Raw genomic sequence first — 24,223 nt, 5'->3', positions numbered from 1 at the left:
CCCGTTGTGGCGCAGGGGCACAAGCGTGAGACTGTAAACGCGAAACATTGTGGGCTCGATTCGATTTCCACTCAAAGAAATTATTATTTTTTTATATGTATTTTCATTTGTTTGTTCTGGTGTCGAAGTGAAATGCGAGTTCAGTTCTGCTACTCAACACTCAATGCGTCCAGGATTCGGCGGCAAGTAGGGAGCGGAGTGTGTTCATACTAGGCTCCCTCTGCTAACCCTGCTGTGCGCGGGATTTAGCGTCACGCTGATCTATTATACTTTACCGCACATAGCAGGGTACTCTGGGAACCTAGTGTTAAGAGACTCCATTCTCCGTTAAAACATTTCCTACTTTCCTCAAGAGCTCGTCTTGTATAAAACGTTTATTATCTGCCAGGTATAATAAATAAATCAACTTAATTTTGTTTCAAAACTGTAACGACGATGTATAAATTACGATGAAAAAGCTTTCACTTTACGACTCACGAACTTTATACCATTTTTCATGCGCTTCAAATCGCTTTGTGATATTAAACTTTGCATGATTTCGTCCTTTTTTATATTTTCGCAGAGTTTCTTTATTTATATAGGAAAGTACTCATTTTTTGACTTGTGGTCCCATATTGTATAGTTAAGCTTAAGTTATATTTTCAAAATTTATGTTTTCTGACTTTTTTACCAAAAACATTTACAAATTACTACATATTAGGTGATAACATTAACAAAGGCCTAAAATAACTGATAAAAGTGAGTTGTTTACAATTTCTTACAAATCGTTAATAATTTTATAACTTTTGAAAATAGGATGTTATTACACCCATTATAGCCTTAGTGGAAAAAAAAGAGAAATAGACCGGTTTTCAAACTCATTTTTATTACTATACCTAATGGGTTTATAGACAAATAAGAAAAGTTTGTTATAACACGTCTTTTATATATATACATACCTCTTTCACAATGTCATTCAGTTTGACCTAGTTTGTGTGAACAAACGGTGGCGGTTTAAAAAAAATTCCATGCAAACTTTCAAACCCCTTTTTAATGGTGATTATATCACCGCTTTAGGGTTAACATTTTTCAAAATCCCTTAGTGGATGTCCAGATTACGAAAGTAAACATCTGTCCAAATTTCACGTTTCTACGCACAGTGGTTACGGCTGTGCGTGCGTCTTACCTCGGTCAGTGAGGACAAGTCCTTTTATATATATAGGTAGATAAGATTACAATAATAAAAATTGTAAGGAAAAAGTAATAAAAGAGAAACAGTCTTTTGTAGCCATTTACTTCAAGAGTTACATAAATACGAGAATATTTAACATATATACAATTATTTACACACACGTTAAAATATTATTCTAAACTTATAATTTTCTTAGAATTATTTATATAAAAAAATCATTACAATTATTCAAGTTTCATACAAAATAATAACAAATAGTTGACTAGAAAGTTTCTTCACAGTAATTAAAATTTAAAATATCTAAGTTTATACCACTCAATACATTTAGAATACGGTGGAAAGTTGGCAACAGAAGTGTCTTAATGGGAACGGCGTGTCTTAACACTAGGTTCCCCCAGGTTCCCTCTTTGAGGGAAGGAGAAGTTAAAATATAAGATAAAGCTTAAAAGATACTTAGCTTAAGATAAGCGTCATCGATACAACAGTATTTTTTTTCTTTTATAATATAACAGGAGGAGAGCTTTCAAAGCTCTAATTGGAAAACTTACAAGGTACTATTTTCTAGGTTTTATTATGTGCTTTTACTTTTAATCAGTTTTAATATAATTTTTACAGCAAACTTAACAAAAGATTGAAAGATATAGGGTTATAATTTGACAAGGCTAATTCTAAAAAAGCAGACTCTAAAGATTGTTTTGGTTACTTAGTTAGTGGATTTTAAGACGTAAAATGTAAAACCGCGTTTTTACTCATTTCAGTTCAGAAATGAAATAATGAAAGGATTTTATGAATGTAGATCATTGTATTTTCTATCCTGCTATATACTGGAAACAGCGTGATGCTTTAAAAAATAAAAATTAAACCTACAACCATTATGTTACATTTTACAAAGCTCTGCGATAATACCAATGAGGATATAATATAAGGTATATTTTAATTAAATTATAATGTATAATAAATAATAATTGCTTCTTTAATAAAATATAGAACATATTTGAGACGCAAGTTAAAGTATAATTTACAAAGACTAGACATAAATGAATACATTTAAGACGTAATTTATTATGGCTGTTGACATAAAATACACTCTTAATATTAATTTTATTAGTTTATGAACGCTATTGTGATTCTATAGATCCATATTTAATAGGATGTAATGGTTACCAGTTCAAGATCGAGTCCGTAAAAGAAAATAACCTGTATAATTAAAATTAAATCGAAAATGATGGGTTCAATAGTTATCAGGGTTAAATGTCGTTTAAATTTTAAATAGCTGAAGAAAGATTAAATTGCTTAAATGGAACAGACATAACTACTTACATACATGTACTGATAAATACATTACCCTTGCGTCGCGATGTCGGGTAATCATAGAGTCACATCAATCAAGATAAAATGTGACAAATGGCTTAGAAAAAAAAAGCAAAACCAAATAATAACAGGAATATACAGTATATATATTAACAAGGATTAGAACCGACAACCATTACAAAATTACAGCAAACACCCCAAACTCATATCGATGGATCCACTGTATAATGAATTTCAAAGAAAATTACCACACTCGTCTAATTAAAGCGGTTCTGAGCGACGCTTATACATTTTATATTACTAATTATATCTACCTCTCTGAAAGAAAGTTACAATTTACAGAACATCAAAGGGATTCAAATTAAGTATTAAAACTTTTCTTAAGAAACATGAATTTAATTTTAATGAGTATAGTTTTAAACGTGCGATGGTCGGTTGGAAAGTTTAGAATAACTAACTTTTTACCCGCAGCTTCGTTTCCATTGAAAAACTAAAATTTGTGTATGACAAAAAAATATCCTAAAATAGGTAGGTAGTAGGTCAGACTATAAAAGCACCACTATATAAAAGCAGTGAATTACGTGAAAACCAGAAAAAATATTTAGACACATTATAAAAAAGCATCATTGTCACATTTTGAACACGCTATATAAATTTATAAAATAAACATAATATTATATATTATAGTTTTAATGAATATCTAAAATTTCTTATAATTCATTATAATTATTTTATACATTTAAAATTATTTACACTCAATTGCTTTTCGTTGGCCTTATTTATTATTTATTTACAAACATATAGACATCCATTATCATAAATATTATTTTATAAATTTTCTTAAATTGTTTTAAAGCACCTAAAAAGTAAAAAAAAAAACAGAAAGAAAGGAAGGATGGAAGAAATCTTTAAATGTAAAATTGTCCTTCTTTCGTATATAATAGTGATGTATTTAATAATTATTATTAACCAAAGACTAGATGTAGAGTATTAAATCGCAATGTATAATTTACAACACTATTTATTACAACCATAGTTTACTCCTTTAAATAATCTTTACATATATGAAAAATAATTAAATACAATAATTTTATTTACAGTTTTCTAGGAAATATTGTACTACTAGAAGTGGCGAATAATATTTTTATATTCACGTTCCTTATGATTCAATCACAATGATTTAGTGACACATCATTCCGCTCTCTTACTCTTTATTTCCTCAAATTAGATTTGAATTCACTGTGTTATAGAGAATAGTACGGACAACGACTACGCCATGATCGTGTCCCAAAAAGAGTTTCACGACAGTAATCGTCAATTTTTTAAAAATATTTTTTAAGCATAAATTGTATGCAGGTACACAATATGAATTAACACAAAGAAGGTACGATATATGGTACATATACAAACTTCAGAATTTAATTTTAAAATACAAAAACTTTGGATATGTAACAAACATATAAAGGAACACATTTTATTAATATAGACTCAAACCCGATTTCCACCGCGAGCGGAGCGGGCCCATTAAGGACTACGTTGAGCTCGCAAGAGTAAACTGCATATTCCTATTTCCACCAATAAAAAGTCAGGCGGGAACCGAGTGAGCAGAAAGAGTTGAAAATAAATCACTCAGTTCTAAGCAGCGGAGTGAAGTTATTAAATCATACAAATCTCTCTCTATCTCTTTATTGGTGGAAATGGAAAACTATTTTATTTAAAAAGAGTCCGCTCCGCCTTAGCATTACCTGCTCATATCTCTTTCGCAGTGGAAACTTGGCTTTAGTTAGATTTTCATTAAGCATTAATTACACTCACTTCTGCTCTAGTTAAGCACAACCGACGTGACCCGTATTTATAATATTATTAACATTATTTACTTACAAAAGTTATTTTTATTTTTATTAGAAAATATTATTACTTTAAGTTTATCCAAATGTAAAGCTCGTGGAAATTTGCGAAGAATATTTGAAAAGATTTGTCTAGATTTTTTTCTTGTGATATTTAAATTAAATGGGTTGTCAGAGGTCGTGCAAACATTTGAACAGAATAAATATTTCAGACACCATAACCACTACAAACTACATACCACAATGCAATAACTATATGCTTTTGTATTTAAAAACGGCCATATTTAAGTAAAAAACTGGAATTCACATACCGAGGGATCCGTACCGACAGAGAACAACAAAGTGATCCTATGATGTTTCCGTTTTTACCTTTTAAGGTACAGAACCCTAAAAAAAGGTGAACATTGTGATTTAATGGTGATTTTAATTTATGCTGAGCTTTTAAACGTTAGATAAACTACTGCTCGTTACCTGTCAAGAAAGTTAAACGAAGCTTATCAGGAAGCGGCGTAAAAATCTCTTAGTAATTAACGTTTAGCAGCAGCAGCAGTCTAGTGGTAAGACACTCCGTTCTCAATTCATTACCCAATTTGAGATTTTAGATATTGAGTGGCGAAATTTAACGCCGTGCTTTACCAACCAGATCAGGAAATAAAATTGTTTTAACGTTTATTATTCCTCCGAGTCGATCTTACAACCATCGCGTCAGACGTTGTCCCAGTGGAGCTATGCCTTTAATTTTATTTAAAAAAAATTCATAAGCTTCATATTTAAATAACAAATCCCCTTACTTTTATTAAGAATGTTATAATAGAGATGTCGATCAAAGTAAAATTAAAAAAAATATATGACTTAAAAATATTCCCAGAAAGTTCAACATTGAACCTTTTAACTTAACTATTGAGTTATTAAGTTCAACATAATAACTCAAAAAGAAAAATCAACATCTCCATTTAAGTATACACTAAATAAAACTCCGTTTGCTACGAACAGTGTAATATTTTTCTAAACGCCTTTCTGAATTCAGGATTGAATATTGTATAAATAACGGGATTCAAAAAAGAGTTGATGTAACCGAGCCACGTGGTCAGTATGAAGACGGTGACTCCTGGAGAATAGTTGAAGCCGAATTTGGTACAAATGGCATCCAGTACTGAGCATGTGAAGAATGGTGCCCAGCAGAATAGGAAAACACCTGTGAAATTTAGTATTTTTGTTATAATTTATTAATGTCCTGCAATTTTAATATAATTTCATGAAATTTTAGCTGTTATATACTTTTCCTATAGGTACACCTATCGTTTAATATATAGAGCAGGTAGGTAAAACATTCTAGTAATATATTACTTCATTCTCCGTCCTTCTTATGATATATGATCAACCCTAGGCTTCCTCTGCCTCTGCTATATGTGGGATACAGTGTGTAGATGTTAATAATAATAATTATATGTTTTTACCCAAAACAATAGCAAGTGTTTGCGTAGCCTTCTTTTCTTTCTTCGCGAAGGACTTGGCTCGCATCTTGCCAGCTCTGTTCGCCCTGAAGATGGTGAACCTAGCTGCGGATGCTGCGCTCCTGAATCTTCGACGAGGAGTGGAGATAAGAGAACTGTTGCTTAGACGACTTAGTTTCTTCCTGTCGATAGAATATTGCATAAATATTTAAAAAAAATAGATGTTTACATTTTTTTTAACGGAAAAGAGGAAGTACTTCTCCTACTAACATTTTTATGCTTCTTTAGGAATAATAAAAAGTTTCGCAAAAAAAATTCCAGTATCTATGTTTTTTAACAAAAATAAACCGACCTAAAAGAATAAATTACAAAGTTAAATTTGAGGTTTTCGTCCTCATATTTAATGCTGTCACTTGTGTGATTTTATCATGGATTGTATTGTTAGAACTAGACCAAATTAAAATTATGAATAATTCATATACTACATGAGAAGTGACAGTATTTAAATAAAAAAAAGAATCAAGTTCTAAGGTAACAAATGAATCGAGAACGAATAGAATCAAAATCAAATTGAGAACTTCCTCCTTTTCCCTTGTTCGGTTAAACAAGCAGACTCTTATTATTTTAAAAAGTCTCCTAAAAAGCTAATATTGAATAGACATTTTCGTTAATAAAATTTTCAAAAGGAATTTAGTACAGTAAGCTCGTTAGGTAATTGTCAAAAGATTTATTGTTGAAGTCTGGATCTGGTTGGGTTAGTTCTATCGCACCGGATATATCCGGTCTGGACCGGATTTGAGGGTAGGTACGCGATTTAGATTTTATCTTATGTTGATACTATATCTACTTATTTCTTTTATTCTTTGATGACGCCATTTCGTTTAAATTTTGGTTAAATACTATGTGAAGCACGAAAATAACCTTTTTTCGAAGTATTATTCGAAAACAAAAAAATATATTTTTTTAAAATCTCCACTTCCATACTTAAGAAAGGCACGGTGTTGGGTTCCACCAAATAATCTGTATGCAATTTTGTACCCTTTGGGAGATGTATGAAGCTAACGAGAAATATTTAAAAAAAAACTGTAGTGGTCATACTGGCCATTCATTTAGAATATACACGATGGTTAACAGTTCAATTCTTATTCGAGAATATATATTTTTATATTCTGGGACGAATAATCACAATAGAATACATTTCTAACGTACTGTTTCGAAGGGAAGTCACGTTTTTCGTACCTCTGCACACCCACTTAGGTTATTTGTAGTCGAGCTCTAATTGGGGACTCTTCATACAAGCTCAATTGTATGATATATTTACAAATGTTTTATGTATATATTATGTTTTTAATTCTTATGTCAATATGTATTCTACTTTTTGAGTATTTAGAGATATTACGGTGGTAAAGGATTACTTGAGTTTTGAGTCTAGTCGCGGTGTAGGGGCACCAGCGTGGTGCTGTCAACGTGATTGATTATGTGTGTGACAGTGTATCAAAAGAAAAACAACGAAGCCCCTATTTAATTGTGAAATTAATATTAAATATTTACGTCTACGGTACCTTAGAGGTCAGAAAAAAATCAAGCTTCTAAGTCAACGCAATCATGCATCATTTTTTTGTATTTTGTATGTAAACCACCGTATAATAAAAAACTTATAGGGTACTTCCTATTGACTTACAATTATGGTATTTGGTATGAAATGAGAACTGAAGAGAAGAGATTGAGAAAGAGACAAGAGAGAAGAACTTATATACGTAGTTAATTTGATAAAAAACGAGTGCATAACTAATTTTGTCTCGTTTTATAAATTGTACTTTCCGTTGACTCTAAATCGTGAAATTGGTACAGAACTCTCTATGGGATCTCCCACCAAGTGTTTCGTACAAAAATTGGGGGACTTGAGCTTAGCCTTTTGGCTAAGCTAAGCTTGTATTTCAGAAAAATCGATGAAAACATCGATACCTCACTTGAACTAGAATAATACCGAAATTTACTCCCCTTTTAAGGTTATAATTTCTTAGGATTCAATCATAAATATATAGAAAAGGTATAAAATATAATCGAATAAGTTAGTGTTTGAAATTTATTTACCTATTCAATTGTGTTTCTGGCTCAGTAAATGTTACTCTGTAATGATAAGAAGGAATATGTTACTAATTACATTTTATATTGTGAGGAAAAATTAAATTATGTCTTTTTTATGTAAGAGAGGGGCATATGTTCATTTTGCGGTGTCAAAAGTTGAGAATCTAGTGTTAAATAAGTTTTAAGGGCTATTTTAATGACACATTTATATTAGAAAGCGCAGAGTTCAGTTCCGCCACTCAACATGAGATGGGAGAAAACGGCAGAACGTATATAGCACACTAACTTGTATAGAGCGCTGTCGTGTCTTGTATCTTTGTTGTCTTGTGAAATCAAATATTTATTTAAATTTATATTTATTACGTGCCTGCAAGGTCTCCAGAATTCGGCGGAAAATGTGGAACGGAGTGTCTTAACACATGAGTGAACCCTCTGCTTACCCTGCTGTGTGCTGTAAGCAGCGTAATGCTAAATAAATCTTATATTTATATTAATGTATATAAGTTACATAAACAACGCTAAGATTCTATTTAATCGAAATATATTACTCGATTATGCACTTTATGGACCGAACCCATCCCTTATTATGTGGCAAGACGGAAATTGTATTAATAAATTTAAATTGACATTTTCCAAACATCAGCCTGAAGAGGGATCGTTTCGACCTCTTCTAATACCGATGTCTTGGAACAATGTGTTTTAATAATATTTCAATTTTGATTTAATGGTATTTGTTTTTTTTAAACGCCATCAGCATTTGGGAGTAATAGCGATGGTAATCAGTTCCATTTTCGTTTCTCCGCCCAGGCAGATAAATATTGGCGTTGAGTTCCTTCGCTCAAAAGTATCAAAGTTTGGGCGGGGTGTGTAACAGAGATTCTTAACACTAGATTCCCTCTGCTTTCCTTACTGTATTGGGAAATTGCGTGATGTTGTTTAATTTTTAAAAAATATATATAAATTCTAAGTAAGTTTTCTGATTTTCAGTTCAATCCATACTCTAACTTACAGTAAAATAGCAGTGTCCAAATATTATGTAAGTTTTAAGTGACCAAATAACATTGTTAATTATAACATTCTCCATACATTACAGTTTGTACAATAAATGTAATTGAATCTTAAATATTTATTATACAATAGCTATACAAGCAACATATTAAATAATTCCGTAGTTTTTGTTATTCATAAAGATATTTAAACATCAAACGTTGAGCAACTATGTTATAATTCTTCTTCGTCCAAAACTCTTATATTAGAATTTCAATATAAAATATCTATATCAGCAAAGAATCGAGTGCTCTAGATTCTTGTAACAGAGTGCATGCAGTGAAAGAATAAGATATATTGACATATCTATTATATATAAAAAATAAAATTGACGATCGCTTGGATGATAAACAAGAAGAGCAGGTTCGAGTCCCACTATTTGAAATTTTATATAAGCTCTAATCTGAGAGCCTCAGGTTTACTAAATATTTGATTTTATATATGTATATATATGTATGTCGATAATATTTGATCTATACATATTATGTATGGTTGTCTTGTAAACTAAGCCATGTATGAAATTTAGATAGCCCAGTTTAGGTGCAATGTTCATAGTTAAATGGTCAAAGTGAGGGTACGAAATAGTTTGAGGTTCAAAGGAAGTTTACTTTCAGACATATTTAAAATGCCATTACAAAGGAAATGGTTCAGAAAATAAAAAAATAATAATTAAACTTTTTATGGGTTGACTACCCGTGACCACCACGTACTACATAAAGTCTTCGAAACATCGGGTTCGCAAAAATTATAGATTAAGATACTTAAGAGTTTTATTTGAAACTAGCGCCCCCGGAAAGTAGGAAAAGGAAGTGTCTTAATTGTTTTAACAATAGGTTCCCAGGTATAGTAGCGGAACTAAACGCCGCGATCTATCATGCGAGAACGAAAATGAAAAAATAATTTATTGTACTGAACTAAATAATACTAATAGTACTAATGTTGTTTTATCATAGTAATAAAAATATAGTATATACGTATATCTTTCATTATCAACATCTTTGAAAATATCATTAATGGAAGCCATAAAAAGATCAACTAATAAAGATAAATAACAAACTTATACTTGTCATATTATATTGGTTATTTATTTTGAAATACGTGTCAAGCGGCTCGTTGGTCTAGGGGTATGATTTTCGCTTAGGGTGCGAGAGGTCCCGGGTTCAAATCCCGGACGAGCCCAAGTTTTTTTTGCTATTACAATTGTATATCGAATTATGATTAGATATTTATACCCACGTCATAAAATGCAAAAATTGCGAAAATATAACAATATATTTTTAATATTTCTAACAGACGTGTTATAAATCTATACTAATATAATAAAGCGGAAGAGTTTGTTTGTTTGTTTGTTTGTTTGTTTGTTTGTTTGTTTGTTTGTTTGTTTGTTTGAACGCTAAGATCTCTGGATCTACTGGTCCGATTTTCATTGTTTTTGTTTTGTATGAAAGCTGCATTCTTCAGAAGTGCTATAGGCTATATAACATTACATTACACATATATACTAATATATTTTAAAGTACATTCTAATTTGACATGCAATTTATTCTGCCATGTTAATAACAACCGTCGTTGCTACGCGACCGCTACCGCGACGTTTTGATATTCATCCTTATGAAAATAAATATAATAGTCACTTTTAGCATTTTATCTAGATTGAAATTATAGTTTACTGTATAACATACTAATAAATAATTAAGGAGATGTCACTGATTCAAAATGACCTAGCCTTCGGGCGGCGTAGTATGAGTATGACCGACGCGAACGGGCAGATGACGTTGACGGTTTTATAAATTTTCATACATTTTCGAACTTTATTTGTTGTTTATAATTAATTTAAAAAACACTTTGATTCTCTTCTTATTTTATTTGATATTGCCCGCTAAAATTATCCTACTTAATAGAGAGAAATGTTTAGTTATTTCGTAGAGTCGATATCTATGTACGCACATACGGAAAACTTTAGGTTTTTCTAATATTAAGAATACCTATCCTTTAGTTACTTTTAATCCTTTTGTTAGTTCATTTCAATAACTCAGATAATTTTTTCTAATAATGTGTATCTACTTATTATTCTTTTTGATTATTTGAGCTTATATTTTCTTACTAATTCTATTGAGAATTGAAAATAATTTCATGAATATATTTAATAAATATTCTTATAGTTGAAGCAGGCGTAGCCGCGTCCGGGTCCACTAGTAAATATCATAAAGTAAAGTATAATAATCTACCTACTAGCTTCACGCTGTGCAACACGCACATAGTAGGAGAGGCAGAGAGAACCTTTTGAACCTAGCGTAAGACACTCCGTTTTCATTAAGACGCTTTCGTTACCCACTTTCCGGCGAATTCTTGACGCTTTGCGTATTGAGTAGTGGAACTCAACGCCGCGCTTGCCTTGTCAAGCTTGTGAGGAAGTGAAATTTTACCCCGAATAGGAAATGAACTCACAAGCTTAGCTTAGACAAACGCACGCTAGTGTCCCTGCACCATGGCGGCCTCAACCTACTACATACTCGCAAAATCTTTCATGTTATTTACGTAAAAAATAAGCATTGAATGCATATAAATAAAATTTCATTTTAATAAATCCATGATATATATTAAAATGGGATTATAGTGGTTTCACGTTTTGGTTTAATTTATATTCTGATATCATTAATATCGCCTTATCGCGAGTAAAAATATACATTATGAATGTTTAAATTATTATATTGTAGGAAATAATAATGTGTGGGTTGATACACGATGAATTTAAAACGTTTGATTAAATTGTAAGTATCTCACTGTTTTCCGCGCGGCGTTGAGTTATGCCACTTGAAACGTTTTGTCAATATATCAGAAAGTGGGGAACGAAGTATCTTCACTTGCTTAGCTGAAAGATGATATTGAAGCTAATTGATGTATATTGTCAATTAAATATCCCAAGACCTAGGTTATTTTAGCAAAACTAAAATTTTGAGAAATATTAGTCTAATATATAATTAAGACAGTATACGTACTTACTAACTTGAAAATGGGGCACTTTCAGAGGTAGCACCGAAGTATATAAGACCGTGTGCGACGTGGAAAGAGGATACGAAGTATCTTAATACTAGGTTCCTTTTGTCTTATAGCAATGCGAGATATATCGTGAAGCTAGAAAAAGAATTTGAATAAAAGTACTCACTTTAACTCTGGTTTTCTAGGTGGTTCCCTCTCTTCTTTCTTCTTCTCTTCTTGAATGGGAGAAGGTGGTGGAGTGTGGTCTTTATCCACATCCATATTAGAAGGCGCGTACCCTGAATCGTTGTTTGTGTTTGGATCCATCATTGGGATGGGTGACGCTAGGTTTGCCATTATTCTAAAGAAGAAATAAAGAATATTTGGGAAATAAAATTTATGTATTCATTTACTCTTATATATTAAAACCTGGAACAAAAATGTTATATCTCTTTCAATGAAAACTGTGATTCAATTTCAATTTTATTCATATAATACAAGTTTGTATGTAAATAATACCATGGAATTGAAATAATACCAATCAAACAAAGCTAAATTATCTTGAGATGTTTATACGAGGATATGGTACACTCGTAGTAGTGTTTACACTCTGTTGAAACTATTTAAGAAGTACGTACTATTCTATTGGGATAACTAATATTGGATACATAATAATAATATATGTAGATCTTTTACTAGGGTACTGTACGGATTATTTGTAATGCCTCCCTATTGGAACGAAATGTTCCAAATAAAGTGTTCTTTTCATACTCCATTTTCCGCCTCCATTATGAAATATCTTTACAATAGGTTCCCAAGGAGACTCAATATACCCTGCTTTGTGAGCGTGAACTTAAAAATATATATAAATATAAATATTTAATAGAAATTAATAATAAGACGAAACCAGAGCAAATGGCTAGTTAGTGCTATCCATAAAATATAAACTTTGTACTTATAAATAATTTTGCAAGAGCAATTTTCTAAAGAAGTAGATCGCATTACACTGTAGTGAGGTGGAATTTCAAGAACATTATATTTTTAAAAATTTTAAACTATAATATTTTAAGCTTTTATAAAATTAATTTAGAAGTATGGGGTGGTTTATTATTTTTCATTCAGTATATTTTTTCTGTTTGTTAATATAAAATTCACTCAATCCTCGTTGAAGTAAGAGAATAGTTCTATATAAAAGAATTTTCTTTTAGCACTTATACGTGGAATGATAAAACTACCCTGTTGTACAAACATAATATAATCTATATATATAATAAAATTGTAACAGATCGCTGTCTGTACATGCAAGGTATGTGCAAAAAATATATTGGGGGCATTTATTTATGTAATAGAGTCCAAAACAAGGATTTTTGAGCTCTTCCGTCACTGAATGAAAGATATTTGAAATACTCACAGTCCGGTCTCTTCCACGACCGCAGCCAGCATGAACCTAGCTGACCTAGTGTTGGCCAACTCCTCAGCATATGCTCCCATTTCTGACCTATTGAAAATGGTAAAATTATTTTTTTTTTACTTTTACGCTGTGTTCTCAACCTAGTTCTCAACCTTTGTTACCCACTTTCCGCCTAATTCTGAAGGCATTGCGTGTTGAGCGCCGTAACTCAACGCCACGCTTTGCCTCGGTAAGTAGCACGGTACGTAGGCCGATATAGAAAACCAATGATAAAATAGTCTGTTCTTTTTGTCCACTAAGATGTGGTATATATCAAATACTCTAATTAATTAATTTTAATTAGAGTATTTGGGATATCATAAAAAAATAACCTCTACAGCCTTTAATAAAAATTTTAAATACAATACAAAACAAAAAAAATCTATAAAAAAAGCTCATTCACAATGAAAATCAAAACTTTTGGCTTATGAATTATACACAAATAGAATTTTCTTTCAAATTATAACATTAAGCCTGGCAAAAGCCCACTTCGGCTGAATTAAAGCGAACATAATTATTTGTTCAAGAGTTATTGAGTGTTTTACAGACAAATACGGTTCTATTAACTTTATATAGCAGTTAGATTATTGAAACGAAGTACTGTGGCTGTTCTACAGAGGTGGAAATGTACAGTAATAAAATACATGTATTGTCTGTTTATTATATGAACTATTAATAATAAGACAACGAAGGTTGTGGGTTCGATTCTCACTCGGGGGAATGAATTATTGTTTATTAATATTTTCATTTCTTCGCTCTGACACTAGGGCAACAGTTCTCCGCAATTTAGATATGCAATATATCTAAATCGAATGGGAAGCAAAAAATAGTGTTTTAACACCTAGTTCTTTAGGCTTCAACCGCTTTAGAATGGATATATCTATTCACAACAAAGGTGGTGTGTTTAAAGCATGCAACACGTATTATCACTATGAATTATGATCTAAATATAGACTTTGGATAACAATAGAACAAAGAATCGGCTAATGTATTAGGTTATATTTCGTAGGTTAAAGGGTACAAATCATTTATCATTTCTAAAACGATAAATACTTTTTACACTTTTCTCCAAAAATACCAAAAAATAACTAACGTTCATACTAACTTATCATCATCATCATCGTTGCTCCCCGACGCGGTGTTAGTCGGTCTGTCCTCGGGCACTACGAAGCGTTGTGTTTGCGCTAAGTTCTCTATGACGACGGCCGCAGTCCCGCTGGAGACAGCTGAACTGATTGCTGATGATGTTTTGGCCACTCTCTGCTTCTTGGCTCTCTGCCGAATCGCCTGTACAAATGAAAACATTTTTTTTTAAGATATACGGTATCTTATCTTGTGTGGGTTCGATTCCAAGTCGGGGTAATGAAATATTGTATATTTTCACTTCCTCGTTCCACCACTCAACACGCAATCCCTTAAAAGAGCAACGGGTTATATACTACTCCTACTGTACTCCTACGGTTATATTTTACTCCTACTTGTTAAAAACATATTGAAAATTTTTCATCAACTTTAAATTAACCATATCTATTTCTTTTGCCCTCCACCAATATCGAATCTTGTACCTACTATTAATTATTATCCAATTAATCACCACTCTGTCATATGATACAACTTCGGGCAATAAGACAACCGAAAAACAAACTGCTATCTCGTTATTTAGGCTGAAACAATACATTTCATTTATAAAGACCGAGGTCGATTGAATATCTACTTAAGTGACTATATATGTATATAGTCACTTAAGTAGATATTGTATGTAATAATAATTGTTTTTGGTCTAAAAATATCAATTTGTATTAAAATATTATTGTTTTAATTGATAATTATTTTTGAAATATAAAAATACAGACAACAAATTATAAAAAAAACATAAACCCAACTGCATAAAACTAGAAAGAAAAAAACAAGCCCAATAGTTCATTAGGATTAAAACAGCCATTTAAAATTTACGAGGCTCGAAGAGTTATAGGATTTCATGGTTTTTTATAATTATTTTTATATTTCACACTTTTTTGTTAGGATTTGCTAGCTTCGTCATTAGGATTATCCCATAAAAACATCAATGTAAAATATGAGCCAAGTTAAATAGTAAGTTGTACGTCCTTCTCATTTCATCACTCTCGTGTTGATCGACAAAACAATAAGATATTAATATAGGTGCCAAGTACAGTGTTCATTCGGCAAAAAATTCAAGCTCTAAATTTCACTCAACAAATTTTGGCGTACTGACTTTATTATACTTGCAAGTTAGAGTACTTCCAGTGTGACGTGGACTACGTCAGGACTAGCCATTGAACTTGGCACACATTTATATCTTACTTCTTTTGTCACTGAAGTCAACAATCAAGGCATATATCACAATATTGAACTTGGCTCTCATTTCATTTCATCATTATGTTTCATTTATTATGTGTATAACAGTATACATACAGTACACTAAAATAATCAACCATTTTTCCCTAAATACACTTATCTATCTATAATAAATAATAAATAATTGTATAGTTCAAGCAGGCGAAGCCGCGCAAGAGTCGTTAGTCATAAATAAGTTTATTGTTATTTATGACTAACGACTGTATGTATGTCTATGAACCTCGATTGGTTTATGTTTTTTTTTTGTGTTTGTGTTACTTTCAAAAGAAATAAAATCTAAATTACCTTAAAAATCCTATAATATAAAAACATCATGATAAGGCAAGGAATATAAAAGGATCCCAACGATGAATAGATCACATAGTCTGTGCTATTGAACAGACACTGGTCTGGGCTGCGATCCGGCGTGTTGTTCAAGCCCAGGACCACCGGGGAACCGATGGCGCCAGAGACCAGCCAAGCCACTGCTATCATGAGCCAGACTCGTGCGTTGCTTTTGTGTTTTGCGTACTTGATTGGTTGAGTTACTGCTATGTATCTGCAAAAAAGGGGATATAATTAGATTGTATTTTTTTTATTTTGCTTCACACTGCACCCCGCATATGGCAGGGTAGGCAGAGAGAACCAAGTGTTAAGATAATCCGTTCCTATTAAAATACTTCCGTCCGCTTTGTTCGCAGAATTCTCGAGGCATTACGTCATAGGTGCAGTGACAGAGTCAAGGTAAAAAAACTTACAACTTTGTACAGAGGCAAGAAGAGAGGAAACGTCTGATTCTACAAGCAACGATTTTAGATTCGATTCCCGATCAGGGAATAATTTTTTTCACTTCCTCGTTCGTAATAAAACAAAGCGAGAGATTGACTTAAGCAATATTTGGAAATTTGGGCAGAGAATGGGGAATTGAGTCTCTTAACACTAGGTTCCCCCTGTGTACGCGGCTATATGCGTTATATGGCGTGAAAAATATTTCAACAAAATGAATAAGCGTATTACATTTTGAAATTTATTTATATTTTTACATTTTATTTTAAATCACGATATTACAGAAATGGTTCTTATTCCTAAATACATGTTTTCAGTGAGAAATATTAAAAGTTGTATATTTCGAAGGCGGCAATACTCAATGGAGTGTAAACGTAAAATTTTATACCGATTTATTAGAAATTGCACTAAGAAACTTTTCTTTAAAAATATTTTCGATAGCGCTAGATGTGAAGTTTTTACGAGTTTAAATTGAATTTAAAATAAATTTAGATTTAAAATAAATAACTTTAGATTCCATGATATACTTAAAAAAAATAAAAATTTAAGTATTCTCGAATGAATATTCAGAACACATGAATATCCCATAAGCGTTCACTTAATAAGAGGTTTACTACAAACAACGTTGTTTTCATATCATCCTACCAAATTGAAGTGTGCTCGAATCGAATTATTCAGCGAATCGATTGTGTAACATGTAAATTTGTCGGTTATGATAATATAATCCATTGCGTTAGTAGGAGTTATTGATAAATTATTATGTAATTATACATTTATATATATATAATGTCATTTATATTAGGATTGGGTTATTGGAATAAATTGAATAAATTTGTTTCTCTGTAAATAAGAGTTTATGTTATAATAAATATTATTAAAAGCAATATTATGTAAAACCGTTGCAAGTTACCTTTACATAAGAGAAACGTTAATTACAGTTTTTCTTTTCGACTCTCTATTTTATCTATTATTTTTATCCAATCTGCTTTGGTTTATAAATATTAATCTTATATAGCTTTTATCTTCACACGTATTCACTTTTTTATTCCTTCAACATGGCTGTCAATTATTTATAGACATCTGATGGGTGTCATAAAAAGGAAGCTATATTTAAAGATAGTATACTCTCTTTACATATTATATATTTGTATGGTGGTCTGTGTATATATAATATGTTTTTATATATTTTACCCGTTAACCGTTGCCACTCAACAAGCAAAGTATCGAAAATTGGATTGAAAACATACAATTATTTTTTTATAAATCAGCACAGGGAACAGATTAACTTAACACTAGGTTCCCTCTGCCTACCCTAGTATATGTAAGAACTATTGTAAAGCTAAAAAAAGTCAGTATTGCTTGAAGGGTGAGTACAAAGCACTGGTTTGTGTCATAAAGGATTGTCCAGTACTCGGGAAAGTTACTAACATACACAATTCCTACAATGTAATTCAGTTAGCTTCAAACAAAGCGAATAAATAGAAAGTTTTTTACTACACAAAGGCACTATAATTTGTGACTCTCGATTTTTTTTTGTTTTAACCCCGTTATATCTCCTGCCAGCCTCATGTCTCATACGGTGGAAAACGGGAAACGTAGTGCCTTAACACTAGGTTCCCTCTGCCTACCCTGCTATATCCCGGTATATAAAATCCTGTTATATAAACAGTTATTAAAAAAGTTCAATTACTTAATAATAAAATAACCTAACCTACCTATCAACAGAAATGGCGACTAGATTGAAAATGCTTGATGTAGAACAAGTGACGTCCATCGCGATGTAGCAGTCGCAGACCACCGCCGGCAGGCCCCACACGCCGTTGAACTGTAAGGAAAAATAGAATTAACATAATAAAACAATAAGTTCTTTCATTTTCACGATTATAACACATTTTAAATTACACTATTTTAACTGTATTAATCGCATATATTTAGGATAATACATATTAATAAATATTGTTTTGGTTTCTTTTTTTTCTTTTGGTTTTTACACTTTTAATAGATTTACCTTTATTTACTAAGAAATATTTTCTAAATGCCCAATTAACGTGATTTGGAGCCTTCAATAAACGGACTATCCAACAAAATTTTAAAAATACCAATCAGTAGCCCTGAGAATAACATTTAACATCAACCAAACAAACTTTCCAGTTATTTATTATTAGTGAAGATACTAACAGTGACAATATTTAATCCATACCTATATTATAAATTCGAAAGTAACTCTGTCTGTCTGTCTGTCTGTCTTTTACGCAATCAGGGCCAAACCACTAATTTAATTGTGATAAAATACTCATATAGAGATACTTGAGGGTCCCGGGATGAACATAGGATACTTTTTTTTCTCATATTTGTAATATTTTCGATATATACCAATATATTAAAATAATTAATTTGACATGCAATTTATTCCGCCATGTCAATAACAATCGCTACGCGTTGCTAAGCAACGGCTTGCAAAGTTTGTTGTTTTAAGAAAACGTCACCCAAAGTGAGTTTGCTTAATGCATACATGGTGCGCGCCGATATAGATTTGTATACATTAACAAAAATTAGATGATTTCTATAATTTGATATTCATCCTTATGAAAATAAACATAATAGTCACTTTTAGCATTTTATCTAGATGGAAATTATAGTTTACTGTATAACATTCTAATAAATAATTAAGATGTCACTGGTTCCAAATGACTGAGCCTACGAGTGGTATAGTATGATCTTGACTTTGATGATTTTGTAAATTTTTATATATTTTCGAATTACTATTATTTTTTATGTAATTTAAATTATTTGCTGCTTATAATTAATTTATCTCAGTTCGGTTATCTATACCGATGTTATACACTTAAAATGTCGTAATTTTAATAATTTGGGATTTTATTTAATTTTGTTCGCAAAAATTAATAATTATTTATATAGAAAAATGTTTAGTACGCGCGCACGGCAAACTTTAGGTACTTTTTCTAATATTAAGAATTTCCTTTAGTTACTTTTACTTCTTTTGTTTGTTTATTTCGGTTACTCAGACATTTTTTCTAATAATAAATCTCCACTTATTATTATTTAACTTATTTTAATTATTTAGGCTTATATTTTCGCGGGCGTAGCCGCGTCCGGGCCCACTAGTATAAAATAAATAAATCAGCTTCACGCTGTTTCCTGCATACAGCAGGATACGCAGAGGGAACCTATGGTAAATATAATAAAGAAAAAGTCTTTGATATGTAAATAGATGTTCATGACGTCATCAACGTACATGAATAACATGCCTTTGGGATACATTTGAATACTATATTTATGGATCCGATTACACTCTGATGAATGTCGATGTTAAAAAAATTTATCAATTGTTAATTCAATTTCTACTTAGGATGTAATTTTCATTTCTTTTCTCCTATTTCTCTTTTTTCTATAACACTATATCGAGTGGCGTTGAGTTTCGCCTTGAAGATCAATTAACCGGAATTCGGCGGTAAGTGAAGAGCAGAGTGTCTTCACACTATGCTCCCTCTGCCTACCCCGCTGCATGCGAGACTCAGCGTGAAGCTGAAAAAAATATACATAACCAATAACACTTTTATACATATTTACAATATTTTTCATTTATTCGTATTCACGTATAGGTTTAATAGTGCACTTCTGCGTTATTTGTTGCGCTTGTTGATTCTTGCCGACTCAGCTAGGAAAATAAACAATATTTTTATATTACTATCTATATTATCTGAAACCAGTCGTGAGGCAGGCACAAGCCTGTAAGCGCGACGGGTTGTGGGTTCTATTACCACTCAAGAAAATTAAATATTTAAGTCAAACGCAGCGTTGGGTTCCGCCAATCAACAAAATTTTGAACTAAATTATCTTAATAGGAGCGGAGTGTTTTTGCTCTACTTTGCTTATCCTATCTCCTATCCTCTTTAAAAAAAGAAAAGAAATTATGCGTTACGTATCATATATAAATTTGACTATATTTGACCATACGGACGAAGCCGCAGGAGAACCTAGTGCCTATGACAATATTTAGTCCATTTAGATAACATTAATTAAGATAAGACTAGGGCATTCCAGAATTCACAAATTAGGTTTAAGCTTCAATAGTAACGGGACTTGAGCTTAATTTAATCAATTTAGGTCCAAATTGTATTAGGAAAGATGTTGGCTCGTTTGTGTAAGTGCTTGTTGAGGAGATATATAAGTTTGTATAGGCAGAGTATATTTATATATTTATAGCGTCACGCGGTATCCACCATAAAGCAAGGAATTTAAATTAAATTGTGCAATTTTTTTTTTCAATTTTCTTATTTAGATAAGCAGTATTAAGCAAAAGAAAATTTCACCGAGGAAATAAAAATATTCAATAATTCATTTCCTCGAGTGGGAATCGAATTCACGATCATCGTCTTTACAGTCGCAATTCAACTTAAACATTTAAAATTATCATTCTTTTTCCCTCTATCGACAATTTCTAAGACCTTGGTCAGATAATACACAGACAAGTAATAAACAAGTAGGTCAATGGATGCCAAGTACTGTTTTCGAGGCATTATTATATAGCCTCAAAGACGAATGCAGTACACTTTTATTAGTTTGTGTTCTTTTGTTTCTCAAGTCCATTACGTTGATTATTAAAAAAAATCTGTTTCACGCTGTATCCCGCATATAGCAAGGTAGGCAGAGGGTACCTAGTGTTAAGACACTTCGTTATGTTTTTTGAAAAGAAAAGCATTTCGCGAAACGAGCATGAGAAACAACCTACTAGTATTTCTATAATAATATTTATAAAACAAGAAATTAAAATAAACAGTACTATTTTATAAAGTAGAAGTGCATTCCACACGTTCGTTTTAAAAACACTTTTAAAGTACACTTATGAACTTTAAATTGGCTTAGCTGTGATTTTTCTCAAAGAACACCAAGCACAAAAGTTTTTTTTATGTTTGTTGGTTTGTGTTATGAAAACTAACAAAAAATATTTAGATTTCTAGTATACTAAAATTTAATTACGATACTTAAGATATTGTGCTTAAAGATATGTTAGACACTATTTCTTAGACAATGTGCCGCGTTGAGTTCCACCATTTAATGCAATGCATGCAATGCCTCCGGAATTCGGCTGAAAGTGGGAAACGGAAGTGTCTCAATGAAAAGGTGTGTTTTAATAATAGGTTCCCAGGCTCCCCCGCCAACTAATCTATGTACGGGATATTAAAAAATGAAGTTAAAAAGATATGTCATGTTGATAATAGTATGTACGTATTTATGACATATTCTTTATGTTAGGAAGGAATAAATTATTGTTAAGTAATAGCAACCTACTCGCCGCTTTGCCCATTTACATATATCTAAAAAGCTAAAGTAGAAAAGAAATAATAAGTTATACAATCAAAAAAGCTAAATAAGAAATCAAATTCAATTTAAAATAATAAAATAACTCACGTCACAAAACTGTAACTAACTAAAATGAGTGTTTCCGTCACATTTCACTTTGCAATCGCCTTGTCGCTTCCGGTGATAAATGTATAAATATTAAACATACTTTGTATTTCATACTTTGAAATGTTAAATTAGAAGTAAGTAGGTACAGGTAATGCTAAAATGTTTCTTTTATTCCTTTTGATGTTAAATAATGGAGCATACATAAACCTTTTCAAAGCCTTTTTGTCGTTTAAGCTAGTAGTGACTTCAAATCCAATTTAGACATTTTTTTATTGAACCCAATCGAGGTGCACAGGCAGAACTTGTGGCTTGGACCACTCGAAGAAATCAAATATTTTTATTTTTATTTCTTCGCTCTTTTAATAAGGGAAAGCCACTCAACAGCCAGTACACCCAGAATTCAATGGAAAGTGGGGAATAAAAATCTTAATGAGATCGGAGTGTCTTAACATAAGGTTATTATGTTCTCAATAGGAAATTATAATTAATAAATTATAATTTAAACAATTAATTTTAAATTACATTTATTATAACTATACATATAAATAATCAAAATATATTTAATCTTACAAGGTCATGTAATCTCAACATAATCCAACAATATGATAAGGAAGCTCCCTAATAAAAGCCTTTGACGCAGCTTACGCAACCTCAGCCTCTTGAGGAACTTAGTTTGAAATTACCGGCGGGCGGCGTCGTTTAAACCGTACCGTACGGCTTGTAAGGGATCGTACACTATGTTAGTGGAAACAGATTGTTTGGATAATATTAGATTTTGATTTGCACGCTTTATCCCGCACGATGCTCGATTTGCACTGCGAATAGAGCGGGAGCCATTAAGTACTATGATGAACTTCGTACATGAGTAAGGTAGATATAGGGAAGCTACAGATACCCCGCTTGCCATATTCCGCCAACGCTTGTTAGTGGCTGACGTCAGGGTCTGTATCCCGCTGTATCACATTTACAGTCACACGGTCTCAACAGGAATACGGCAGTGCAATGTTTAATTACTCCACTGAACAAACCTTCAAAAACGAAGATGAAGAAAGTGGAGAATGGAGTGTCTTAAATCTAGGTCCTCAGTGAAGCCAACAATATACATACGAGCACATATCTTTAAATGTATTCAGTGTAGACACGGCTTAAGTCGAACTTAGCGGTTACTCCAGGTGTGTTTATGTTAATGCAGTGTCTTAACATGCCGTTAAGTTGGTAGTTAGGAATCTTTACCTAACTACTATCTAATTCAATTTTCGTACGGTACGGTGAATATTTGATGAGTTACTTATTAAATTATAAGAAAAATATAATAAATTAAAAAAAAAATACGCTTTTCCGCACGTGCTATAGGATGTGGTCGGAGATATAAAATATATGAACCTAAATTCTAGTGGTTTAGTACGTACTACCTTTAGAGGTTACTAGTGAGCCTGTAACACTGTAACGACCCTGGCTCCATCATCACACCAGCTCGATGATACTAGATTATTGTGATGTCACTTAAGCTGAGTTATACGTAATGTCTGCCAAATTATTATAAGTGGATTAAATTCATTTTTTTAGTTTTTGTAAGTAGTTACATAGTTATAAGTATGTTTATATATATATTTTTAACATCCCATAGATGCCATAGATGTCCCAAGCCTTGATGGCTTGTAAGAATGACATCCGACCTTCCTCCAGTTTAGAAAACACCAGAAGGAACTCTAGGAACCCGGTAAGGCAATAGTTACCCGCAATAAGCGGACCTTCTACCGACCCTGCGATGTCTCCAATTAGTTTGTTTTCATGCGATAGTTAAACGTAGCAGTAGAAGTTAATGTAAGTTAATAATTATTAAAGGTATTGCAATAATTTTAACACTTTTAGTTTAATGCATTAGCTTTAAAATATTTAATAGTTTATAGCTTATATAAACATTAAATTTCAAAACGCTCACTTCCTGTGTGCAGTTCCGGTTCCGGTGTTTTGAAAACCTCAAACATGCGGTTATGATCGTAAGTTGTCTACTAGTATATTATAGTGCATACATTATTATTATTTCATTTTATTAAAGCTTCTCGCTGTATGCCGCATCTTGCAGGTTAGGCAGAGGGATGTCTCTCTCCATGCGCGTAGTGCAGCGTAAAGCTAAAAAAAACCAAACATTTTTTTTTTCGTAAATAATAATTATAATAAGCTACTTAAGCTTTCTTCCAACTTTCACCAGATGGAAATGATTTTTTCTTTTCAAAAAAGCGATAAAAGGTCCCTTTGTTAATTATTCCTTGGTTTTAATAAAGGCTTATCTTAAATCTCT

At 31.8% G+C, this 24,223-nt stretch overlaps 1 protein-coding gene and 1 non-coding gene across 2 annotated transcripts in view; one reads left to right on the top strand and one right to left on the bottom strand.

Annotated features, from left to right (window-relative positions):
* Positions 1-1,256: 1,256 nt before the first annotated feature.
* LOC146531068 (dopamine D2-like receptor) overlaps positions 1,257-24,223 on the bottom strand; it is a 78,082-nt gene continuing 55,115 nt past the window's right edge. The window contains exons 3-9 of the mRNA XM_085199367.1: positions 18,204-18,313; positions 16,009-16,261; positions 14,453-14,634; positions 13,309-13,395; positions 12,085-12,258; positions 5,787-5,965; positions 1,257-5,524 (exon numbers count right to left, since the gene is read on the bottom strand). Of these exons, the coding sequence (XP_085055493.1) occupies positions 5,313-5,524; positions 5,787-5,965; positions 12,085-12,258; positions 13,309-13,395; positions 14,453-14,634; positions 16,009-16,261; positions 18,204-18,313 (1,197 nt within the window). The 3' untranslated portion in view covers positions 1,257-5,312. The remainder of the gene's footprint in view (positions 5,525-5,786; positions 5,966-12,084; positions 12,259-13,308; positions 13,396-14,452; positions 14,635-16,008; positions 16,262-18,203; positions 18,314-24,223) is intronic.
* Positions 10,026-10,097, top strand: TRNAP-AGG (transfer RNA proline (anticodon AGG)). Its single transcript has one exon. It is a non-coding gene; the product is annotated as a tRNA-Pro (tRNA).

The sequence above is a fragment of the Heliconius melpomene genome, chromosome 16, assembly GCF_056956725.1.
Source record: "Heliconius melpomene rosina isolate 202511_hmr_F chromosome 16, ASM5695672v1, whole genome shotgun sequence".
Taxonomy (NCBI): domain Eukaryota; kingdom Metazoa; phylum Arthropoda; class Insecta; order Lepidoptera; family Nymphalidae; genus Heliconius; species Heliconius melpomene.
This window is presented reverse-complemented; position numbering and strand designations above follow the sequence as displayed.